The following is a 20908-nucleotide window of genomic DNA, read 5'->3' on the forward strand; positions in this document are numbered from 1 at the left end:
CAGAGAGACGCCTCCATTTCACGTGCTGCATTCAAGCAGGGTATCAAAGTGCTACCAGAGAACCTCAGGTCCTCTCTCAGAGAGAGGCTCCAGCAGCTGCAGAGCTGAGCACTCAGCAAATCACCTCGGGGAGCGGCCGGCGTTTATGCTCAGCAGCAAATTTCCAGGCTTTTGATTCTCCTGTCACTGTACCTCCCTGGCTCTCCATGGAACCGGGTTCTTTAGCTGGGCTTTTGTCTAAAAAAGCCTCAAAATATCACTCTTACGTTTCATGTTTGGATGGCCAGGCCAGGCAGTCACAGACAGGTGTTCTGTGCCCACGTACTTGGACCAGCCCCAAGGAAGGGTACCGGCTTACCTCAGCATCAGCCTTATCCGCACGTCCTGAGGTGACATCACAGCCTGTTGGGGAACTCTGGGCTTGTGGAGGCCTAAAAGGAAAACAAAAATTATAGTTTTCTTTTTAAGGGCTTAGAAGTTATAATAAAAAAAAATTAGTGGGATTACTATTGGAAAAAAAAAAACCACGTTGTTTTCCTCCCCCCAAAAGGTATACACGCTCATTCCCTCAGCTTCCGTTGCATCTTGTGCCAGGACTTGGTTAAAAGTACACTGTCTGTGTAAAGAAATGCATCTGACTGGCCTTGTCACCGTGTAGTCCGACAGATCCACAGCCCACCTAAGTCCTAAGGCCTGGAAACTGCCCCCTTTAAAGTTGTGGGGTGAGTGAGCAATGCCAGGTTTGCACAGACTTCACCAAGCTGATACGAGGCCTGGGAGAAGGGACTGTCCTTACTTAGCATCACACACGTCCCTCATGAAAGGTCAGGGGTCAGAGAGGCTGCCTTCCACACTCTTTATCAGCACCCATCTCAGTGCCTGGGACACAGTGAGTATTTAGCAAATGTTAGACTAAGTCAGGTAAATCCCAAAATGTAAGGTCAGGAAAATCATTAACAGTCGATTTAAATTAGCTAGTATTTATGTTGATTTTTCTGGTTTTAAAAAATGTTCTTTAATATCTATTAAGATCTTCACAACCATTGGAACCAAGCACTTTTTATTTAATTATTTTTACAATGTAATAAGATTCAGAAAGGTAAAGGTTTTCCCTAGGTATTCTGGTGAATACCTCAGACTTCCTAGACATCATCGTTATGATTCAGACCAGGGACCAGTGGCTGAGGTGCCTACCTAACCAAAACAGACCTAGCCTCCAGGTTCTCCCAGCATCCCTCAGTCCCTACCTGTAACAGGGCGTGGCAGGCCTACCCAGCCTCTACCCTGGACTTTGCAGACCAGGCCGAGGCTTCCTCTCCTCCAGAGAGGGAGCTCACTATATAATCCAGACATTTTGGCTGGTGAGCTCTCTCTTTCTCTCTCTCTCTCTCTCTCTCTCTCTGTATTTCTTTCTCTCTCTCTCCTCTCTGTGTGTACGATTTCTCTCTCTGTGCCCCCCCAACCCCCACTTTTCTGTCTTCCCATCTGTGTGGTGACTTCCCTGCCCTCATTCCTTGGGACTGGTGAACCTGCCTGTGAGCTGCTCCCAATAAACAGACTTTACACACTTTAATTTGGCATGGCGTGGCCGATTTCATCAGCGGAGACTATCTATCAGTTACTGACTCATGACTTCCTGATTTCCAAGTCTTCTACTCTCCCTCTGGCCCAGTGCACCCCCACTACAATCTGGACACTGGTTCAAAAGACTCCCTCGTGTCTAGTCCAAGTCCTGGTGGCTGTGGGACATCCAAGGTCTTCTATGTTCCTCAGAGTGTTGGTGAGCTTCATGGAAAACCCCAGAAAGAGAGTGTGGCCCCAAGATTGCTGCCAGGCCTCTGCTGCCTACCTTTCCCACCCCAGGGCAGAAATCTGAGTGTCCTGAGCACCTGCCCAGCTCACCAGGCCTTTCAGGCTGGTACAGTAGAGGCCTCCCGCCTCTCCCTGGGCCAGCTAACCAACAGATTCCCCACTGCAAGCCTTTGGAAGACTCTAAGGCACTTAATACAGTGTGTACACTGTTACTTGACTTGAAAAAGGCGGAGCTTCGGAGGAAGTACTGTCCCCAGACAGATACACTGGAAAGTACTTGACTGAACAAAGTTAAGCAGATTTCTTCCCAGAGAATCTAATAAGCATGGCGGAATTCTGAGAGGGGAAATGAAAGGGTAACCTCCCTTAGACGTTAGCGCCAGCCCCGGCTCCAGACCCAACTCCCACAGATTGTGCGATGCACTATAACAAAAAGGGAAATCTTTTTAAGAAAGGATTTTTAACGTGCACATCTTTTTGTTCACATCTGCATCTGGCGTGTGTGTGTGTGTGTGTGTGTGTGTGTGTGTGTGTGTGTGTGTGTGTGTGTGTCTGCAGGTATGGGCATACATGTGTGCTTGTGTGTATATAGGCCCAAAGTTGACTTTGGTTGTCTTCCTCAATTGCTTTCACTAAACCTAGAGCCTGCCAGCGCTGGCTAATCTAGCTTGTCAGCTTGCCTGGGGATGCCCTGTCTCTTCCTCCCGAGTGCTGGAATTACAAGAGGCTGTCACGCATGAGCCTTTATGTGGGTTCCAAACTCCAGTCCTCAGGCATGCATGACAAGAGCTTTACCCACTGAGCCATCTTCCCAGTCGCCACCTTGCTTTTTCAAAGAACGGGGGCAAGTCAGGGTGGGGAAGATGGCTCGGTTGGTAAAGTGTTTACTCTGTGAGCATCAAGTCCTGAGTTTGATCCTGGAGTGGATGCAAGGGTGATCTCAGTCCTAGGAAGAAAGAGACTGGGGATCCACGGAGCTTGCTGGACAGGTGACGTGGCAGTGAGCTCCCGGTTTGGTGGGAAACCTCACCTCAAAATATAAGGTGCACTCGGCTGGGTTTAGACCACTTGCTTCTTCCAGAGGAGCTGGTTTCAATTCCCAGCACCCACACGGTGGCTCACAAACATCTGTGACTCTAGGTTCAAAGCATTTGATATTCTCTTCTGGCCGCTGAGGTCACAAGGCACGCACAGAGTGCACATCCATCCACATGAGTTAAAAAAAAAAAATACACATTGAATAAATGAATCTTTTTTTAAAAAAAAGATGAAGAAGAGGTTAAAGAAGATGTTGGTCTCTGGCCTCTACACACGCACACACACACATGCAAGTACACAGCACACAAATTAATTAACTAACTAAAAATGCAAATGGATAAGACAAGCTTGACTCCATCACAGTGACTTTATTAGCTTGTTTCCTTTCTTTTTCATGTGTGCACTTGTGTGTATGTGTGTTTGTGAACATGTACATTGATTTTCTATTACTGTGATAAAACACATTAGATTGGATCCTAGCTTGGACAAAAAGGTACAAAGGGTATTCTCAGAAAAACTTGAAAAATTTGACCTTTGGACAACTCATAAAGAGATTATTCATTTTTAAAGTGTGATATTGGTTTGTTTCTTTTGCATGTTTATATATGTACTATTTTACGTTCACATGAGTATAGGCATATGTGTGCATGTAGGGGCGGGGGGGGGGGAGGCTAGTGGTTCACCATGGCTATCCTTCTTGACCATTCTCCGTTTTACTTACTGAGGCAGAGTCTCTCACTGAACCCGGAGCAAGCTAATTTGGCAAGTCTAGCCGGTGCATTTGCTCCATGGTCCCTTGCCTCTCTCTGCCACCAAGCTGCCTGGGGTTTATGTGTGTCCTAAGGATTAGAATCTGTCCTCACATTTTCACAGGAAGCCCTTTATCATTTAGCCATTTCCCCAGTGCTGTGATACTTCTTTTTGAATCTACACACACACACACACACACACACACACACACACACGTCAAAACAAAACAAAACAAAACAAAACAAAACAGTCTTCAATCTCTGTTAGGATTCACAAACCAATGAATCTGTTTTCAAAGGGCTATGAAGCTCCATCGTTCCCCACATATCCAGGGCATCTGGGCCTCTCAGAAGCATGGCTAATATCTCCTGCAGACGCCTCCAGGCTCAGCTCCTTGATGCATCTGGTGCATTTAACTGTGTGATCTAGAGCGGCTGGAAACCCCAGCCACCACTGAGAACCTTTCTTCTGGGTATCTGCCTTAGGGGGCACAAATAAAGAGGCTGGTGTCTGATTCTCTCACATAACAGATGAGGGCCAGTGCAGAGGCTGGCTCTCTCTCTCTCTCTCTCCACACTTTCTTCAGAGCACCCGCCATCTTTCTTCTGCAGCGAAGATCACGAAGCCAGCTGGCTCCGTCATGCCGTACTGGTAGCACGGTGGGGAGTCACTGTGGGCTAGGGTCTGGGCCTCAGCTCCACAGGCTCTGAAATTCAATTTGTCAGTTCACTGAGGAATTATGGAGAGGTGGGTAACGGAGTGACACCAGCCAAACTTATAGAGTCGTATTTGAAAAGCAGGATGTCAGGCCGTGATGGTTGCAAGGAGCAGCACATTAGACCATATTTGTTCCCTCGCTAGCTGGTCAATTATTCTGGAGACTAAAGAGTTAGGAAGGTGATGGTAGAGGGACAGGCTCATCAGCCGGCTTGTCTGACAGCTGGCCTTGTCCTGCATCAGGGGTTGACTGTTGCTGTCTTGTTTTGGAGAAGAGTTGAGACACACCAGCCGCCTGTTGAGTCTCTGCTTCCTAAGCTTCATTTAAACTGCTTCTTTGTGTGCTGTTTATTCGTTTTGATTAAAGTTACATCCTACCTTGCATCAATTACAGCTTTATTGGCGCCTAAACAAATTAAGGCACGCATTACTGCTGCCCACTTGAAAACATAGGCTAATTTAAAGCAGGGCAGGCTGCAGCCATGTTCTGACAGACTTGCTCCTCAGGCGGCAGCCCTGGGAGGAAGGTTACTCAACACAGCCAGCAAACTGTCCCCCTGTTCCTTTGACAGGGGACAAAAGGGACTCTTAGTAAGAGGTCCATTTCCTGCTGCTGAGGAGCAACTATTGAACAACCCTGCAGATGAAGTTCCAGGCAGATTGTGTGAACAGAGTAGGCCTCCGTGAACCCTGAAGGGATGCAGGTCTCACATACATACACCGTATGGCTTTCTTTATGGAGGGTCTTACCGTGAGAAGGAAGAGAGTGGAAATGGTTCCAATACAATCAAGCCACAAAGGTAAATGGAGATATGTAAATGGGTGACATTGGGGGACTGTGTCCTTTGGTGAAGACCCTGTGCAGACTTGAGACTGGCAATATTTATGTGAATTAGAGCTAGGTGGGTGGAGCCTCTCCAGGCTTCTTTGATGATGTGTGCGTGCACATGCATGTGTGTGTGTCTGTGTCTGTGTTATATGTATGTGTGGCATATGCACAGGTGCATGTGCCTGCGTGGGTGTGTTGGCACACAGTTCAAGCATAGAGTCCTGTGAGAATTCTGAATGCTTGTAAGAAATCTCCAAGAAAACAAGAGGTCTTGTGACCTTGGTTTCTTCAAAACACAGAATTATTCTTGGAATGTGTTTTCAAGTTTCTCCCAGGTGTAGCGGATAGAAGTGAGTTTACCTCAGCTGTTGTTATTCTTATGCCCCTATGGAAAAATGTTTTTGCCACATGGGGCTTGCCCTTCTGAGTGTACACTTTACTCAGCTGACACTTCTTCACCCTCTGAGTGTAGATTGTCCGATGTTCTAAACAGAGTCGGCTGTTACACAATACTTTAGCTCATCTCGTTTTGAGACCCTGCTTTCCCAGGTCCACTCTGCCCAACAGAGCTTAAGGTAAACACACATGCGCAGAGGCCAGGAGAAGCCATAGATGTCCTGCCCCGCCATCCTCTCCTTATTCCTCTGAGACAAGAGCTCTCATTTGAACTTGTAACTAAGCTGACAAACCTTGGTGGCCCTTATGTCTCTGGCCTCCGTGGTGGGTACAGGAATCCCAGGCATGGTTTTTCTCATTTGTTTTGGATACTCAGCACTTTTTATAAAAATATGGAAACATGCATCTCATATCCCTCTCCAGTCAGTATGGCTGCCAAAGGAGTTGGATGTGCAAATTGTAATTAAATATGGGGATATGTGATTGCTCTAAAATAGACTTAAGTTTCTGTTTTAGAACACGGCTCAAGGACGAGTTTATCTGAGGGGCTCCAAGAGCTAATAAATGTTTCATATGCTGCTGCTTTAAGTCAGTACCAGTTAGGTTTGTGGACTAATTTCCTGACTCCTATAGGCTTTTATTTATTTATTTTCCTGATTCTTACTAGGCTTTTTTTTTTAATTTTAATATTTATTTATTTATTATGTATACAGTGCTCTGTCTGCCTGCATGTACACCTGCAGTCAAGAAGAGGGCATCAGATCACATTATAGACGGTTGTGAGCTACCATGTGTTTGCTGGGAATTGAACTCAGGACCTCTGAAGAGCAATCAGTGTCCTTAACCTTTGAGCCATCTCTCCAGCCCCGCTACTAGGCTACCGTGAGCCTACAGTGTTGACTTGCTAGCTCTTGCATTCTCATTTCTTTTCTTTCCTCCCCTCGCCTGCACTATTTTACTGCAGGCAGCTGTCACTGTAAGAGCCTAAAGTGAAAGCAGAAGGTTTTTCTTCATCCTGGTGCCAAAGGTGTCTTAGTGGACATGTGACACTCCTCTGACTATTTATCAGCCTCCCAGCCTCCGGCTGAGGAAAGGAATGGGAGTTGGGACAAGGTAAGAGGGGGTGTCACCAGAGAACAGAAGCAGTTCCCTTGGTGCCTGGAGAGAACTGAGGACCTGGTAGGGTCCCCTCACTCATCCCCATACTAAAGCCAGAAGCATGTGCAAGACCTTAGTAAATGCCCAGGGCACTCGTCAGGATGCCTCCTTACGCTATACACACGATTCATAATTAGCTCGAAACTGCTTGGGCTACCAGTAGTTTCCAGGTGAAACAGGAGCTGGATAGCCAGTCAAATGTGAATTTCAAATAAGGAATGATTCATTCCTCAAGTATCTTCAAATACTTCCTGCAGCGTGTTTACATGAAAAGAAGTGTTTGTTGCTTTCGTGTCAACTGTAAGTGGGCACCCTGTACTTCCACAGCCAAGATGATGTCACCACTTCCATCCCATCAACAAGAAGATGAAGTCACCACTTCCATCCCACGAACAAGAAGATTTAAATTAAAACTCCTGCTTATCTAGGAGGAAGTTTGTGTTTTTCGGCAAACAACAACAACAACAACAACAACAAAAAAACCAACTATTGATTTTTAAAAGAGTTAAATCAAGAGACATGTGTGGCCAGGAATTAGAAACAAAACAAAAATGTAAGAAAGTGTAGTATCTCCTGTTAAAATATGTACTGTTTACTCCTGAGAGAAAAATCCCTAAACGTGGAAATGGCAAAAGAGAGGTAGTGACAAGGCCTCCACACAGCTGTCACCTCAGCTTTTCCTTTGAGTAGGTTTTGGCTTCCAAAAGTTGTCACTTTGTTGTTCAGTCTAGTCTTGAACTCCTAGACACAGGAGCCATTCCTGCCTCCACCTCTTTGTAGCCACTTGTCCCCTCCCCCAGCACGGTGCGGGGTGGATCTTGAAGTAGCTTATAGGTTGACCTATAGGAAGTCACAATTTCAGCACTTCAAAATTCGTGCCAAGCACGTTGGTAAACATCTTTTATTCCGGCACTCGGAGGCAGAGGCAAGCAGATCTCCGCTAGCCGTTGTCTACACAGTGAATTCTAGGATAACCAGGGCTATACAGAAAGATTCTATCTTCGAAAACCCAAGCCAGTGGTACTAGAGCAACTTAGATGTTATACTGAACCCGGCAAGAGTGACGGAAAGGGTTACGAACCTGAAGGGACCGAGGCTGGTGAGTTCAAGAGAGGAAGAGGAACTGACTTGGGTTTTAATTGTAATTTTGCTTTTACGAAGCTTTGAATTTCCACAGGAGATGCGGGAACATCGGACCATTGCAGCACACCTACTAGCTATGCCCTTTTCCTTCTCAGCACAGACAGACAACAGCACTGGCACAAGAACCCTTGGCGAAGCCGGACACTCTGCTCTAGTATCTATTTCTCAAAAGGAACGGTGTTCTCTGACCAGAGTGCAGTGACTAAAATCAGAGATTTAATGTTAGCAACGAGAGTCCGTGACCACTCTACAGTGTTCTAATTTTGCAAAATATCCCAGTGACAACTTCTGTGGCAGGAGAAACCCTGGACCGGGTGTCACTTTAGGTTATGTCTCCTTCCCGCTGGGAGAGCTGCTCAGTGGTTATCTTCCAACAGACTCCTCGGTTGGGGTCTGTCTGCTGTTTCCTCAGGATTAAATCCAGGTCATGCTCATTTGGCAGGAAATCCACAGACAAGTCGCTGTCCTCAGGGGCTGTTCGCATCCATGTGGCCTGGTGGCTCCTTCACTGTGATGTTGTCATTTGGTCACAGTGGCTTCTGTGTCCTTTTACAACTTTCTCGTGGGGATGTATTCTGACATTATGAAAATAGCTTGCTATTCCCTAGTCTTTTGCCTACTGCTTGCCTAGGGCAGTGATCATTTTGGTATTTGGAAATGTCAATTTCCTTTTCTTAAATTAATTATTTATTTACTTTACATGCCAACTGTAGCTCCCTTCTTCTGCTTCTCCCAGACCCAACCTGCCTCTTTCTTTCCCCCTCCCATTTCCCTATTCATCGGAAAAGGGGAGCCTGCCCACCCATGCACCCAGTTCCATAAACTCACATCATGACTGAGTGCATCCTCTTCCCCTATGGCCTGGTGAGGCAGTCTCACTATAGGGACTATGGTGCTCAAATAGGCAACAGAGTCCATGTTAGAGACTGCCCCCCATCTCCCTTACTAGAGGACCCACATGAAGCCTGAGCTGCCCGTCAGCTACATCTGGGTAGGGAGCCTAGTTCCAGTCCATGTATGGTACTTGGTTGGTTCATCAGTCTCCACAAGGCCCTCTGGGCCCTGGTTAGTTGGCTCTGTTGGTCTTGTGGAGCTGCTGTCCACTCCAGGTCCTTCTATCCTGCCCCTCCCCCCTTTTCACAAGACTCCTTATGCTTTGCCCAAAGTTTGGCTGTGAGTTTCCACACCTCTTTCGATCTGCTGCTGGGTGGAGCCTCTCAGAGGACAGCTATACTAGGCTCCTGTCTACAAGCATAACAGAGTATTGTTAATGTGTCAGGGGTTGGCTCTCTCCCATTAGGTGGGTCTCAGGTTGGGCCAGGCATTGGTTAAACCTTCCCTCAATCTCTGCTCTATCTTTATCCTTTATCCCTGCACATCTTGTAGGCAAGGTAAATTTTGGATCAAAGTTTTGGTGGGTGGGTTGGTGTTCCCCTCCCTCCACTAGGAATCCTGTCTAGTTAGAAGCTGTCCTCTTCAGTCTGTATGACCTCTGTTACTAGGAGTTTCAACTAGAGTCATCTCCATATCCTCCCAGAAGTCTACTCTGTCTTGTCACTTATACTCTTCGGGTCTGTGAATTGTAGTACGTTTATCCTGTACTATATGGCTAAAATCTGCTTATAAATGAGTATATACCATGTTTGTCTTTCTGGATCTGTGTTACCTCACCTTGGATAATCTCTTCTAGCTCCATCCATCTATTCACCTGCAAATTTCATGATTTCCTTGGTTTTAATAGCTGAGTAGTTTTCCACTGTGTAAATGTACCAGTTTCTTTATCCATCGAAGGATATTTAATTGATAGATTATTTAATAAAGCTGCTATGAGAATAGTTTGAACAAGTGTCCTTGTTGTACGGTAGGGCACTTTTGGGGAATATGCCAAGGAGTGGTCTCGCTAGGTGTTGAGGTAGAGCTATTCCTGCTTTTCTGAGAAAGTGGCAGATTGATTTCCAAAGTGGCTGTACAAGTTTGCACTCTCACCAGCAATGGAGGGGTGTTCCCCTTTCTCCACATCTTCACCAGCGTGTGCTGTCACTTGAGTTTTTTTTTTATCTTAGCCATTCTAGTAGGTGTAAGATGGAATCTCAGAGTTTTGATTTGCATTTCCCTGATGACTATGGATGTTGAACATTTCTTTCTGTGCTTCTTGGCCATTCGAGATTCCTCTGTTGAGAATTCTCTGTTTAGCTCTGTACCCTATTTTTAAAATTGTATTATTTGGTTTGGTGCTGTTTAATTTCTTGAGTTCTTTATATATATATATATATTTATATTAGCCCTTTGTCAGATACAGAGTTGGTGAAGGTTTGGTGTCGTTTAATTTCTTGAGTTCCTTATATATTTTGGTGAAGATCTTTTCCCAATCTGTAGACTGCTGTTTTGTTTTTATGACAATTTCCTTTGCCTTACAGAAGCTTTTTCATTTCTAGAAGTCTCATTTATTAATTGTTGATCTTAGAACCTGAGCTGTTGGTATTCTGTTCAGGAAGTTTCTCCTGTGCCTATGAATTCAAGGCTGACTCCCACGTTCTCTTCTAATAGATTTAGTGTGTCTGGCTTTATATTGAGGTCTTTGATCCACTTGGACTTGAGTCTTGTGCAGGGTGATAAATATGGATCTATTTGCATTTTTCTACATGTAGACATCCAGTTAGGCCAGTACCATTTGTTGAAGATGCTTTTCCCCCTCCATTGTATGGTTCTAGCTCTTCTGTCAAAAATCAAGTGTTTAGAGGTGTGTGACTTTACTTCTGGGTCTTCGATTTGATTCCACTGATCAACCAGTTTATTACAATGCCAGTACCGTGCAGTTTTTACTACTATTGCTCTGTAGTATAGCTTATAATCAGGGATGGAGATATCTCCAGAAAGTTATTCTGTTTTTTTTTTCCCATATGAAGTTTAGAATTGGTCTTTCAAGGTCTGTAGAGGTCTGTTGGTATTTTGGTAGGAATTGCATTGAATCTGTAGATTGCTTTTGGTAAGATGGCCGTTTTTACTATGTTAATCCTACTGATCTATGAGCATGGGAGTTCTTTCCATCTTCTGACATTTTCTTCAATGTCTCTTCTCAGAGACTTGAGATTCCTGTCATTCAGGTCTTTGACTTGCTTGATTAGAGTTACACTGAGGTACTTTGTATTATTTGTGGCTATTGTGAAGGGTGTAGTTTCTCTAATTTTTCAGCCTATTTGTTGCTTGTATATAGAAAAGCTACTGTTTTTGTTTTATTGAATTTGTATCCAGCCACTTTGCTGAAGGTCTGGAAATGTCAATTGCATCTATTATTTCACATTTTAATTGCAATGGAGAATTTTCTTCCACCCTTCTCCCCCCCCCCCATTAATGTGGATTCCTGAATTCCTTTTACTCAATGGGTTATATTCTTTTTTTTTTTTTTTTTTAATCATTCTTTACTTTACTGTTCAAACTCTCCTGAATTTAGCACTGGCTTCCTAGTAAAGGATTTGGAGTAACCAACACTGCAGTGTAATATCAAGGCTTCCATAAAGGAAAAACTATGCTGCCAAGATAACACTAACACTATTCCTTGATATGGGTGTGTGTGTGTGTGTGTGTGTGTTATTTCATTTACCTTTCATGACTTGTAGGGAAGCTGTGGTGCCAATTGCTCCACCATTTAAGTATGGGGAAACTGAGGCCCTGGGAAAATGAGTGGATTCGTATAGTTTTTACTGTCAGAAGATTGTGAGCGTAACCTCCAGGACTCTATTGCCTTCAGAAACCTCTTACATGTCTGTGTGAAAACCCCAGAAAAGACAAGACTTTGCAAGCAGGAGTCCACTGCCCCGGCAGGCAGATCACTCCCAGAGCAGTCTGACCTTTCTGCTTTTTTACACCCACAGTGTTTGGAAGCTGACTCCAAATTTGGATCACTCCACGGATCACCTCTCTTCATGGGAATCATCCCACCCTGCCCAAAAATCCAGTGAGGGAAGGCAGGAAGAAGGAAATAGTCTGTGTCACCGTCAGAAGCCACTGCTCTAGGGAGGCATGACTTGGCCATGCCACTCTGAGACGCATGCTTGGCTCCTGTAGATGCACAAAAGCCATAGCTGGGCTTTCTCAGAACTGACAGAGCAGCAGGGTAGGATTCTGCCAACTCCAAACAACTCTCCTTCTCATCAGATCCCAGGGGAAGACAGGACTGCAGTTCTCTGCAGGATCCCTGTGTTCTCCCTATGTGTTGGCCTGCTGGATCTTCCAACAGTCCCACCTCCACCATCACTACGTTTAATATAAAACATAGATCCTTCAAGCATGAGCTTAGGGGAAAGAGATGCTTTATGATGGTAAAAATAATCTCAGCAACTACTCTAGCCTTCGAGTGAAAACACATGGATCTGCCAAGAGTAGCCTCTCCCTCCTGAGAGGAACAAACTAAAAATAAGAGCAACAAGGTGCTTCCTGCCAGTCTGTAAATCCAATAGGCAAAGAAAACACCTCAACCTGGCACTGGGTAGCGACCGCCAGCTCAGCTCCCTCCACCGGAGAGCAGCCATGTGGCTGGCAGAGTCAACAGCTGCCAGGCAGAAGTCCTCAGATTAACCCATGGGTGGTGTTGGACCACTTCTCATTAAGATATTTGCAAAGCAAACAAAAACGATAGCCCCGCCCTGAGGCCTGGGAGGCGGCCAGGAGGCCGGCTGTGCTCATTGACACAAAGGGCTCTCTGGGGAGGGGCAGGCAGGAAGGTACTGCTGCCGGTGGTATCTAGACTGAGTTGATCTTGGCCACTAGAGTTGTCCTGTCGTGGGCTGTTTATTATCTGGTTTCCCAATCGCAACATTCATAAAATCTCTGTTTCTCCAAAGCTCTCTCCATCACCCTCTTCAACCACTCAAATGAAAAGAGCAAACCCAGGCCATTCCGTGGGTCCCTGTGATGAAGGGGACAAGTCTGAATTGTCACTAAAATGTGCACAGAGAAGGCACGACGCCATCACCTTAAACAGCTTTCCTGGCCAGCACTTGCTTGGGACAGTACAGATGGAAGCTATCTCGGTGGATCTGTGTTCTCACAGATAAGAGTCAGGTTCTGTGAGTCACAAAATGAATTTGGGACTAAATACTAACAGGGTTTTTTTTTTTTTCTTTCTAACTCAAAGAAGAAAACGAAATAAAATTAGGAAATATGCACAGTTAATACATTTTCCAGCCTGTAAGATGGCAACCTTGACATCCCTAAATATTGGTGGTGGGATACATACACATAAAGTTCATTTTTATATGAAGGGAAAGTATTATTTTTTGTAACACCTAATACTTGAGTTTCTTTTCTTAAAGTTTTCAAAGTGGACCTGATGTGTGTTTTTGACAGAGCATTACCCCCAGGCTGCATGTGATGAGGATCTCGAGGCAGACAGACAAAAGAGCCAAGTGCTGAGCTGCCAGACTTGTGTACACTTACGGGGCACAGGGGAGGAGGAGCTGAGAAGCAGCCAGAACCAAGCACATTTTTCCATCATTTGAGACTGCCTTTTAGAGTAGGGACTAGAAGTTTACACATGGAGGTGTTAATTATATGAAGGGAGAAAAAGAGAGAGGGGAGGGAGGGAGGAAGGGAGGGAAAGGGGGAGAGAGGGAGGGAGGGGGAGAGGAGACAGGTTTTTTTGAGAAAAAGTGGGTGTCTTTTCATACTGAAAATCGTTTTTATACAAAAGGGGGACACTATCTTGCCTCTTTACAAAACTAAAGAACAGCGTTAAAAATATCTTTTTTTAGAGTCCTGCTACATCACTCAGCTTTAGATGCTGTTTATCCAAACAGAGTTGAATGTGGCTTTATATATATGCAAGTTGTCTGGGGAGACAGTGACCCCCAACTTTGAAGAACAACTTTGCTGATAGATAGTACTTTAGGGCAGCTTAACCTAAGCACAAAAGCTCCTGCCCACTGGACACAGCAGGGAAGGCCTGGGCGGGGTGACATGCGACTTCCACACATATGAAGTGGATTGGGACATTGCAAACCGGCTCTTAGCAAACAGTCCATCTTGTCTGAGAGCCTAAGTACAAACCCCTGACTCCCAGAGGGGGAGGGGGAGGGGAGCGGATGAAAAAGGCCAGGAATCCTGTCAGATACTCACTCTGACTTCCTCAAAGCTGAGGTCCCTGTGCTCCGATCTCTAGCGACTGACTTTAACTTGAGGAACGAATCATAGACAGCTAGCTGCCAGCAAACAGCTGAACTGCTCAAACAAACAACTCATGTGGGTCTGTTTTTTGAGTACGGACGGGGGATCCCTGAAAAGTAGCGTGAGTTTAATGGCACGTCCTTATGTCATTAGCACTTCTAGAGAAAGCCGGCTTTTTGCCGTATGGAAAGTGGATTAGCGTGCTGAAGTCAAACCTAATAGAACCGGAAAGCAGGAGAATGCAGTCATTCATCAACTACCTAGTGCCTGCTATGGCCAAAGAGTCTAAGTCCTAGCGGCAGCTTCAGCTCTGGTGTTTACTGCCTCTCACGGGATAGAGCGATGTCAGCTAATATTTTTGTTTACCTATGGCATGCCGGGCAATCCTCTAAATGTCTGCCATGGTCGTTACCACGTCAATCATATGGGATAGGTGAAATTATTAAAAGCATACTTGTCTAAAGTCACGAAGCTAGCTGGACACAGACCTGGACAGAGACAGTCTCACTCCAGAGTCGGCAGCCTGGTAGCCTGAATCATCTCCTCTACCTGGCTGAGGCCCCAGGACACAGAGGGCAGCATCCCAATGCAGATGGTGGCATGGCCAAGCAAGGATGGGCAGAGCAACAGGCAGGAGGGAGCTACAGAAGACAGCTCCGACTCTGCTCCAAGTTCTAAAAAACCTACCCGAAATGTGAGGTCTTGCCTGAAATATTTCTAATTTTGTGTGTTAGAAATGAATCAAAAACTGGAAACTCTTGTATGACCAACAAGAACAACAAAATGTCGATCTGCCGTATAGTCAAAGGCTTGGCTCGTAGTTTATAGAAGGTATCTGTTTTGTTGAGCTATTACTCAGCGTGTGAGGCCTCCCAAATCCATGCCCCCATATGTCTTTGCCCATCATAGTTCTATTTGTTTCACTCCACTCTCACTCATTCTTGGCCTTCTCCCACTGGACCCTTCACTGTCCCCTGAGTTGTCCCTACACTTCCTACGGCTGGACCACAGCCTGCTGTCTCTTCTGCATGTGTCTGCTCTTGGCCCTGGAGGACGACGGGCCACAGGACTGAGACTCTGAAGGACAAGTGAAATGTCAACAGGTAAAGAAAAGCCAGGCAGGGTAATCCTATCCAGAAGGGTTAGCATGAAGAGAGACACAGAAATGGGAAAGTACAAGACATGTTGAAAACTTCACAACAGCTCCAAATATTTGCAAAGGGCCTCTGGTCCTTGGAATCTGGTACTAGAAAGAGATTGCTGACATTCTCAACATACACAAATCTTCTAAAAGGGTCCTCCGCAGAAGGATCACTGATGATTTAGGATTTGTTGAAATAGTTCAGATAAATATTTATGTACAGCCATAAGCAAATCCACAAGGAAAAATATAACGCAAAACAGATTTCTTCCTTGAAGCCCTTTCAGCTGGTGATACAATTCCTAGCTTCAAAGGTTTTGGAAATAAATGTGACCAATTAACAGCTTAAGCAAGTCGGGAGTCTAAGAAGCCCCTAACAATGAGGCTTCGAAGGTTATGTGTGGGCATGTGTGCTAGTCGCATCCTGGCCCCGTGGGCGAGGGAGAGTCCAGGGCCTGGAGTCAATCTGGGACTTGCCCCTGAGTGCAGAACCAGAAACACAGATGAAGTTTGGCATTCAGGTTAAAGTAAAGAGTAAAGCATCTGCCAAAAATCCTGAAGTCGTGGAAATCCTGATGTTTATTCTGGACTATACTGAAGCAGAGAGGTCTGTCTCTTCCCATATCAGCTTTAAGTGCTAATATTACTACCACGGTTGCTAATGCTTCTGTCGCCGTGACCAGCAACTCAGCAGCCTTTGCTGTTGTGTCTGGCTCTGTGCTTGCTCCTTCATAGAGATTTTCTCTAGCCGTCCTAGCTGTCTCCCTTTCTGAAGTCTTGGATTATAAAGTTCAGAGAAAGGAAGGGACACGCCAAGACTATTCAAGCCTCTAAGTGGCTGGACTAAGATTTGAACCCTGGACTACCACCAAAACTCATTCTTGTTCTACTCAAATAAGGTAAGATGTAGTGTCTACCCTGTCATAGGTACCTCCTAAGAAGACGCCTGTCGCTTACTCCTTTCTCCACCATGGCATCACTTCCCTCTTGCTCTAATAGGTGAATATACCAGCTAGGTCTCTGTGGTGGCAAATTGGATGGAGGATTTACTCCCTTTAGTCCTCAGCGCTGTGACGCGTATTCCCACAACGGACTTCCCGCACAGTTTGTCGAGCGATGTGGCAATCTGTACCTCACAAGCCACATGGAAATCTGGCCCACAGTTGGCCCTGATGACTGCAAGGCCGCTTCTCTGACTCATTTGTTCGTCAGCTACAAGGGTGACATGCAGAGGAAACATGCGCCCGTATTCCCCTCTTGTGAGATGCAGGCTCTCCTCTAGCTGTCTGAATCACGAAGGTTCCAGTTGCTCTGAAAACAGCGAAGCAGTTTTTCTGGTGTGTTACTGCTGCTACGCAGAAACATCTGCGCCCCCACCCCTCCACATGTGTGCCCTCACCTCCTCTCTGTGGGTCCCTCTTTTATAACCGGCTGGCTGCAGTGAGACATGGCATATAGAAAGCCTCCGAGTTTTGCCATAGACAGGTCAGATTCAATCAAGGGGGTTTCCCCAGCATTATGGTAGGAGGGTTCCCACCAGTTAAACAAGGCCCACAAGCCAGAAATACTTTTTAAAAAAATTTGTCGTCCATTGTATACCATCACTGGTTCACACAGAAAATGGAGCCAAGACGCAACATGGCACCTACTGACTCCCACTCTCAGGTCAAGTCTGGCTTCTCTCCTGCTAAACTGACCCATTTCATCACACAGGGGTGGGAACGCCTTTCCCACTGGGCTGTAGACTAGGAACTGTGTGCCAGATTGTTCTCCATCAGCCTAAGAGTGACATTTTTATGCCAATCATGATGTATCTTCCTTTAGCTGGTTGTGATTTAAGATTTAAGCCACGACAAGCGAAGACACAACATGGATAGACCAGAAAAAGCCCTGGAGTAGTAATTTGGCATCTGGGAGAATTTATAATCTCTAAATGTTAGAAATGCCAGAGTGTGCTGTTCTTCCGTTGTTTGAGCAGTTTACTGCCTGCAACCCATTTTTTAGCCAGGAAGATAAACAAGCCTTAGCTATTGTTGCTACTAGAGACAGTGGTCCTAGGCTCAGACCTGCCTCTTAGCTCTGCATGACACTGCACGCCCCACACCAGCTGACGGAGAGCAGCCAATGGGAAGTCTGATAAAGCTAACCTAGACATTTATAATTTTTTTCCCTTTCTTTTCATTAATTAACCACTTCTGTTTAATTTTGGTAGCGCCAGGGATCACATGCAGACCTCATGGACACTACTAGCCCAGCACACAGGCACATCTGCAGTACTGGCATCTGAGTCAGCCTTTGAGAGCCATATATTCTGTCTGTCACCAGGGATCAGCTTCCTCATCCGGAACAGCGTGATGCTGCCTGCAAATGACCAGTGTATCAGCTACATGGAACACAGACGGGAAAAGGCTGACCTAGCGCTGAGCACTGGATGCTACTGGAGAGACGGCCCCTGCACATCCCTGCTCGCCTCATCCTCCTTACTATGTCTCATTGCGTCTGGCTCTTCCTATAAACTCCTCCTGGCTCTTTCCTTCTTCCCTCATTGAAGGGACCATCATGTTAGCTTTGTGTGTGTGTGTGTGTGTGTGTGTGTGCGTGTGTGTGTGTGTGTGTGTGTTTGTGTGCGCACGCGCGCGCACGTGTATGTGTGTACTGAAAAAGTCGGTTTCTTTCATTAGCTTTTTTGTTTGCTTTGTTTGTGTTTTGTCACAAGCTTTGTTCTAGTTAATTCTTCCTGTTGTCATTGTGCCCTCCTGCCTTTGGCTGTTTCCTCCTCCTGGTAGTCTACCTAATGCAGCCTGGGAGCCTCTCCAGAGAGAAGCAATATTAGAAGTCTGCGTGGAAGAGCAGGTCTGAAAGATCCTGGGGTCTCTAGGGCTACGTTTCACAGCTAGGCAGGTGGCAAGGGAGGAGATGGGGGAGGGATCATCTGTCCCTTGCCCATGGGTGGATGAGGGCTGAGTCTAGCTCTCCTGTGCTCATGCGCTCAGGGTCAGCTCTCCTGGGCTACCTAGGCAAGGTGCAGCGCTGCTCTCCCTAGTCTTGTAGTGAGGGGCGGGGCTAGCTCTGCACAGCCCTTGGATATTAACATGACCCTAAATGGTAGCTCAGACTAGGGATGTCCACATGGCCTTTAGGGTGTGATATGGATCCCAGACATTGACACAGACCCCTGCTGCTGCATGGCCACAGACGCAGGCATGGCCCTCGGTGGCAGCATAGGCCAGGACTTTACCATGGCCTCGGGGGGCATTGCAGGCTACTCACATCAGGCTGCTCCTCTCTACCCTTGAGTCTCTGCTCCCTCCTCTCTTCACAGTGCTCAAACCATTCTGCTTCCCTTTCTCTTCCATCATCTGTCCACCATATACATACTTGCACATTGTAATGACGCTTGCTGCAGGAAGGCCACACAGCTTGCAGGGCTCTGGGTGTCTTCAAATGTTTGTCCAACCCAAAGAGTCCAAAGGAAATAAATCTCTGGTCAAAGTTAAACACGGCAGAGTAAAACTGTCCAGTTTCATGGTTGGACCTCCGCCACAATCAACTAGAGAGATTAGTAAATAGGCCCAGTGATGAGACATAAACACAGCAGGACGTGTCCAGTTAGTTGTGGGTCTCTGCTCTGCACGCTTTGCTCACAGGAAGAAGGCATAGGCCCGCTGGCTCTATTGATGGACACTGTGGTTCACTATTTCCCAAGGAGAAAGAACAGCAACTGCCTTTACGTTTCCAGTTCTGCCTCACTTCATAGCACACAAACCATTTGCCTTCTCTTCCTTCTCCGTTTCTCCATCACCTATTTCTTATTTTCTTCTCTCCATTCGCTCCACCACCTACTTACTCACTTTACTGGGGAGGGGATGCTGTCTAGGCCTTTTCCAGAGTTCCCTGAGTCTGTGGGGACCTGGGTGTGGGCTGCAGTATTGGAAGTTAGATTTGTTTGTTTGTTTGTTTTGCTTGTGCCTGTTTCTAGGGGTTTTCAACTTTTGGGCTGTTGACATTTCATGTTGGACAATCCATTGGGAGACTGTGCTATTTTTCTGTAGACTACATAGCAATGTTGTTGGCTCCTATCCCCTAGGTTCCAGTAGCTATCATAGCACCCCTCTACACTGGGATAACCAAAGATGTCTTTAGTCATTGCCAACTGTCCCATGATGTTGGTACTGTGTTGCCCCAAGTTGAAAACCACAATTTTAGGTCAAGGGGGCTAATTAAAGGTTTTACTAGCATGAGAACTCAAAAAGGCTGGACGTTGGAGTGATTGCTCAATTGTTAGGAGCACTGCCTATTCTTCCAGAAGACCTGGATTCAGTTTTCAGCACCCACGTGGCAGCTGACAACCATCTGTGACTCCAGTCCTGGGGGTCTAATGCCCTCTTGTGGCCTCCATGGACACTTTATACACATGGTGCATAGACACATGCAGGTGAAACACTCACACACATACAAATAAATACATATAATTAAATAATATTTTTAAAAACAAAACAAGACCGTATTCCGGTTGTCCTTGTGAAATGAAGACTTCTGTCTATGGAATGCTTACTTCTAACATGAGAGAAACATGTTTTGGCTCCACTCTTTCTAACTTACCGTATTAACATAATGGTAGGAGTATTTTGTGGTCCATGAAACACCTGGATTTACAACAGAACTCATATGGCTAAGACTCACCTATCTGGACTGGGGGTGTAGCTCAGTTCATAGAGTACTTGCCTAATATGCATGAAGGTCTGGTTTTTACCCCAGCACTGTATAAAACAGATGTGGTGATGCACACTTAAAATCCTTGGACTTGGGAGATAAAGTCAGGAGCTACAGAAGTTCAAGGCCATCCTTGACTATTCTCTGAATTTGAGGTCAGTCTGGGCCTCAGGAGACACTTTGAGAGAGAGAGAGAGAGAGAAGAGGACTAGAGGATAGAGAGGACGAGAGAGAGAGAGAGAGAGGAGACGAGAGAGGAGAGAGAGAGAGGGGAAGGAGGGGGAGAGAGAGAGAGAGAGAGAGAGAGAGAGAGAGAGAGAGAGCTCGCACAGTAACTCACCACTCTGTGCTGGCTTCTTCAGCAGGGAAGTTCCTTAAAGTCTCATCATGACCCTTGTTGGATTCTGCTTCTGAATCTGGGCAGCTTTTCTGATCAGGAGCGGTTTGGAGAACTGAAAGGAAACCACCACAGAGTACTCAGAGGTCAAAGGGCAAGGTCCAAAGCGGCAGGGCTGAGAGGTCTGTTGCCCTGCCTGTGCTCTGGAGCTCCTTTTTTCCGACCTGGCCATCTATAGACTTCTAGGATACGTCATTAAAACAAGCATGGTCTGGGACTCCAGATCCTGCTCAGTGTTAGGTCCCAGCCCTCAGATGAGAAAAAAACCAGCTCACAGGAACATAAGCTGCTACTCTCTGGTATTAGACACATACAGTGCGTAGAGATTCCAGGCCCACAGGTGGTAGGTTCCAGCAGAAGCTCCATGTGATAACAGGAAGAGCGCTGTGCTAGACATAGTCGAGCCGCTTCTGGTCTGACTGTCAGAATATGGGTAAGGCTAGCTGAAACGACTCAGTTTTTCCAGAGGTGGCCATTTCCACGTTGTCACGGGAAGCAGTTACCTGGTTAGTTTCTTAACAGAGGGAACCACAGATAGGCACTCCTTCCTGTAATGGTGGCAGCCATGACTAACAAGCTATGACTGACCCTCACTTCAGCATCAAGGCAGTCTCTCAACACAGTGTGGGTGCCCAACCAGCAGCACAGTACA

General features: G+C 46.1%; 1 protein-coding gene across 1 annotated transcript in view; it reads right to left on the bottom strand.

The window, feature by feature from the left end:
* The window catches only part of Myo3b (myosin IIIB), a 334536-nt gene that overhangs the window by 80593 nt on the left and 233035 nt on the right, over positions 1-20908 (bottom strand). Inside the window, exons 28-29 of the mRNA XM_051166432.1 lie at positions 20200-20311; positions 359-431 (exon numbers count right to left, since the gene is read on the bottom strand). Coding sequence (XP_051022389.1) covers positions 359-431; positions 20200-20311 — 185 coding nt within the window. The remainder of the gene's footprint in view (positions 1-358; positions 432-20199; positions 20312-20908) is intronic.

This window comes from Acomys russatus, chromosome 24, assembly GCF_903995435.1.
Source record: "Acomys russatus chromosome 24, mAcoRus1.1, whole genome shotgun sequence".
NCBI lineage: Eukaryota > Metazoa > Chordata > Mammalia > Rodentia > Muridae > Acomys > Acomys russatus.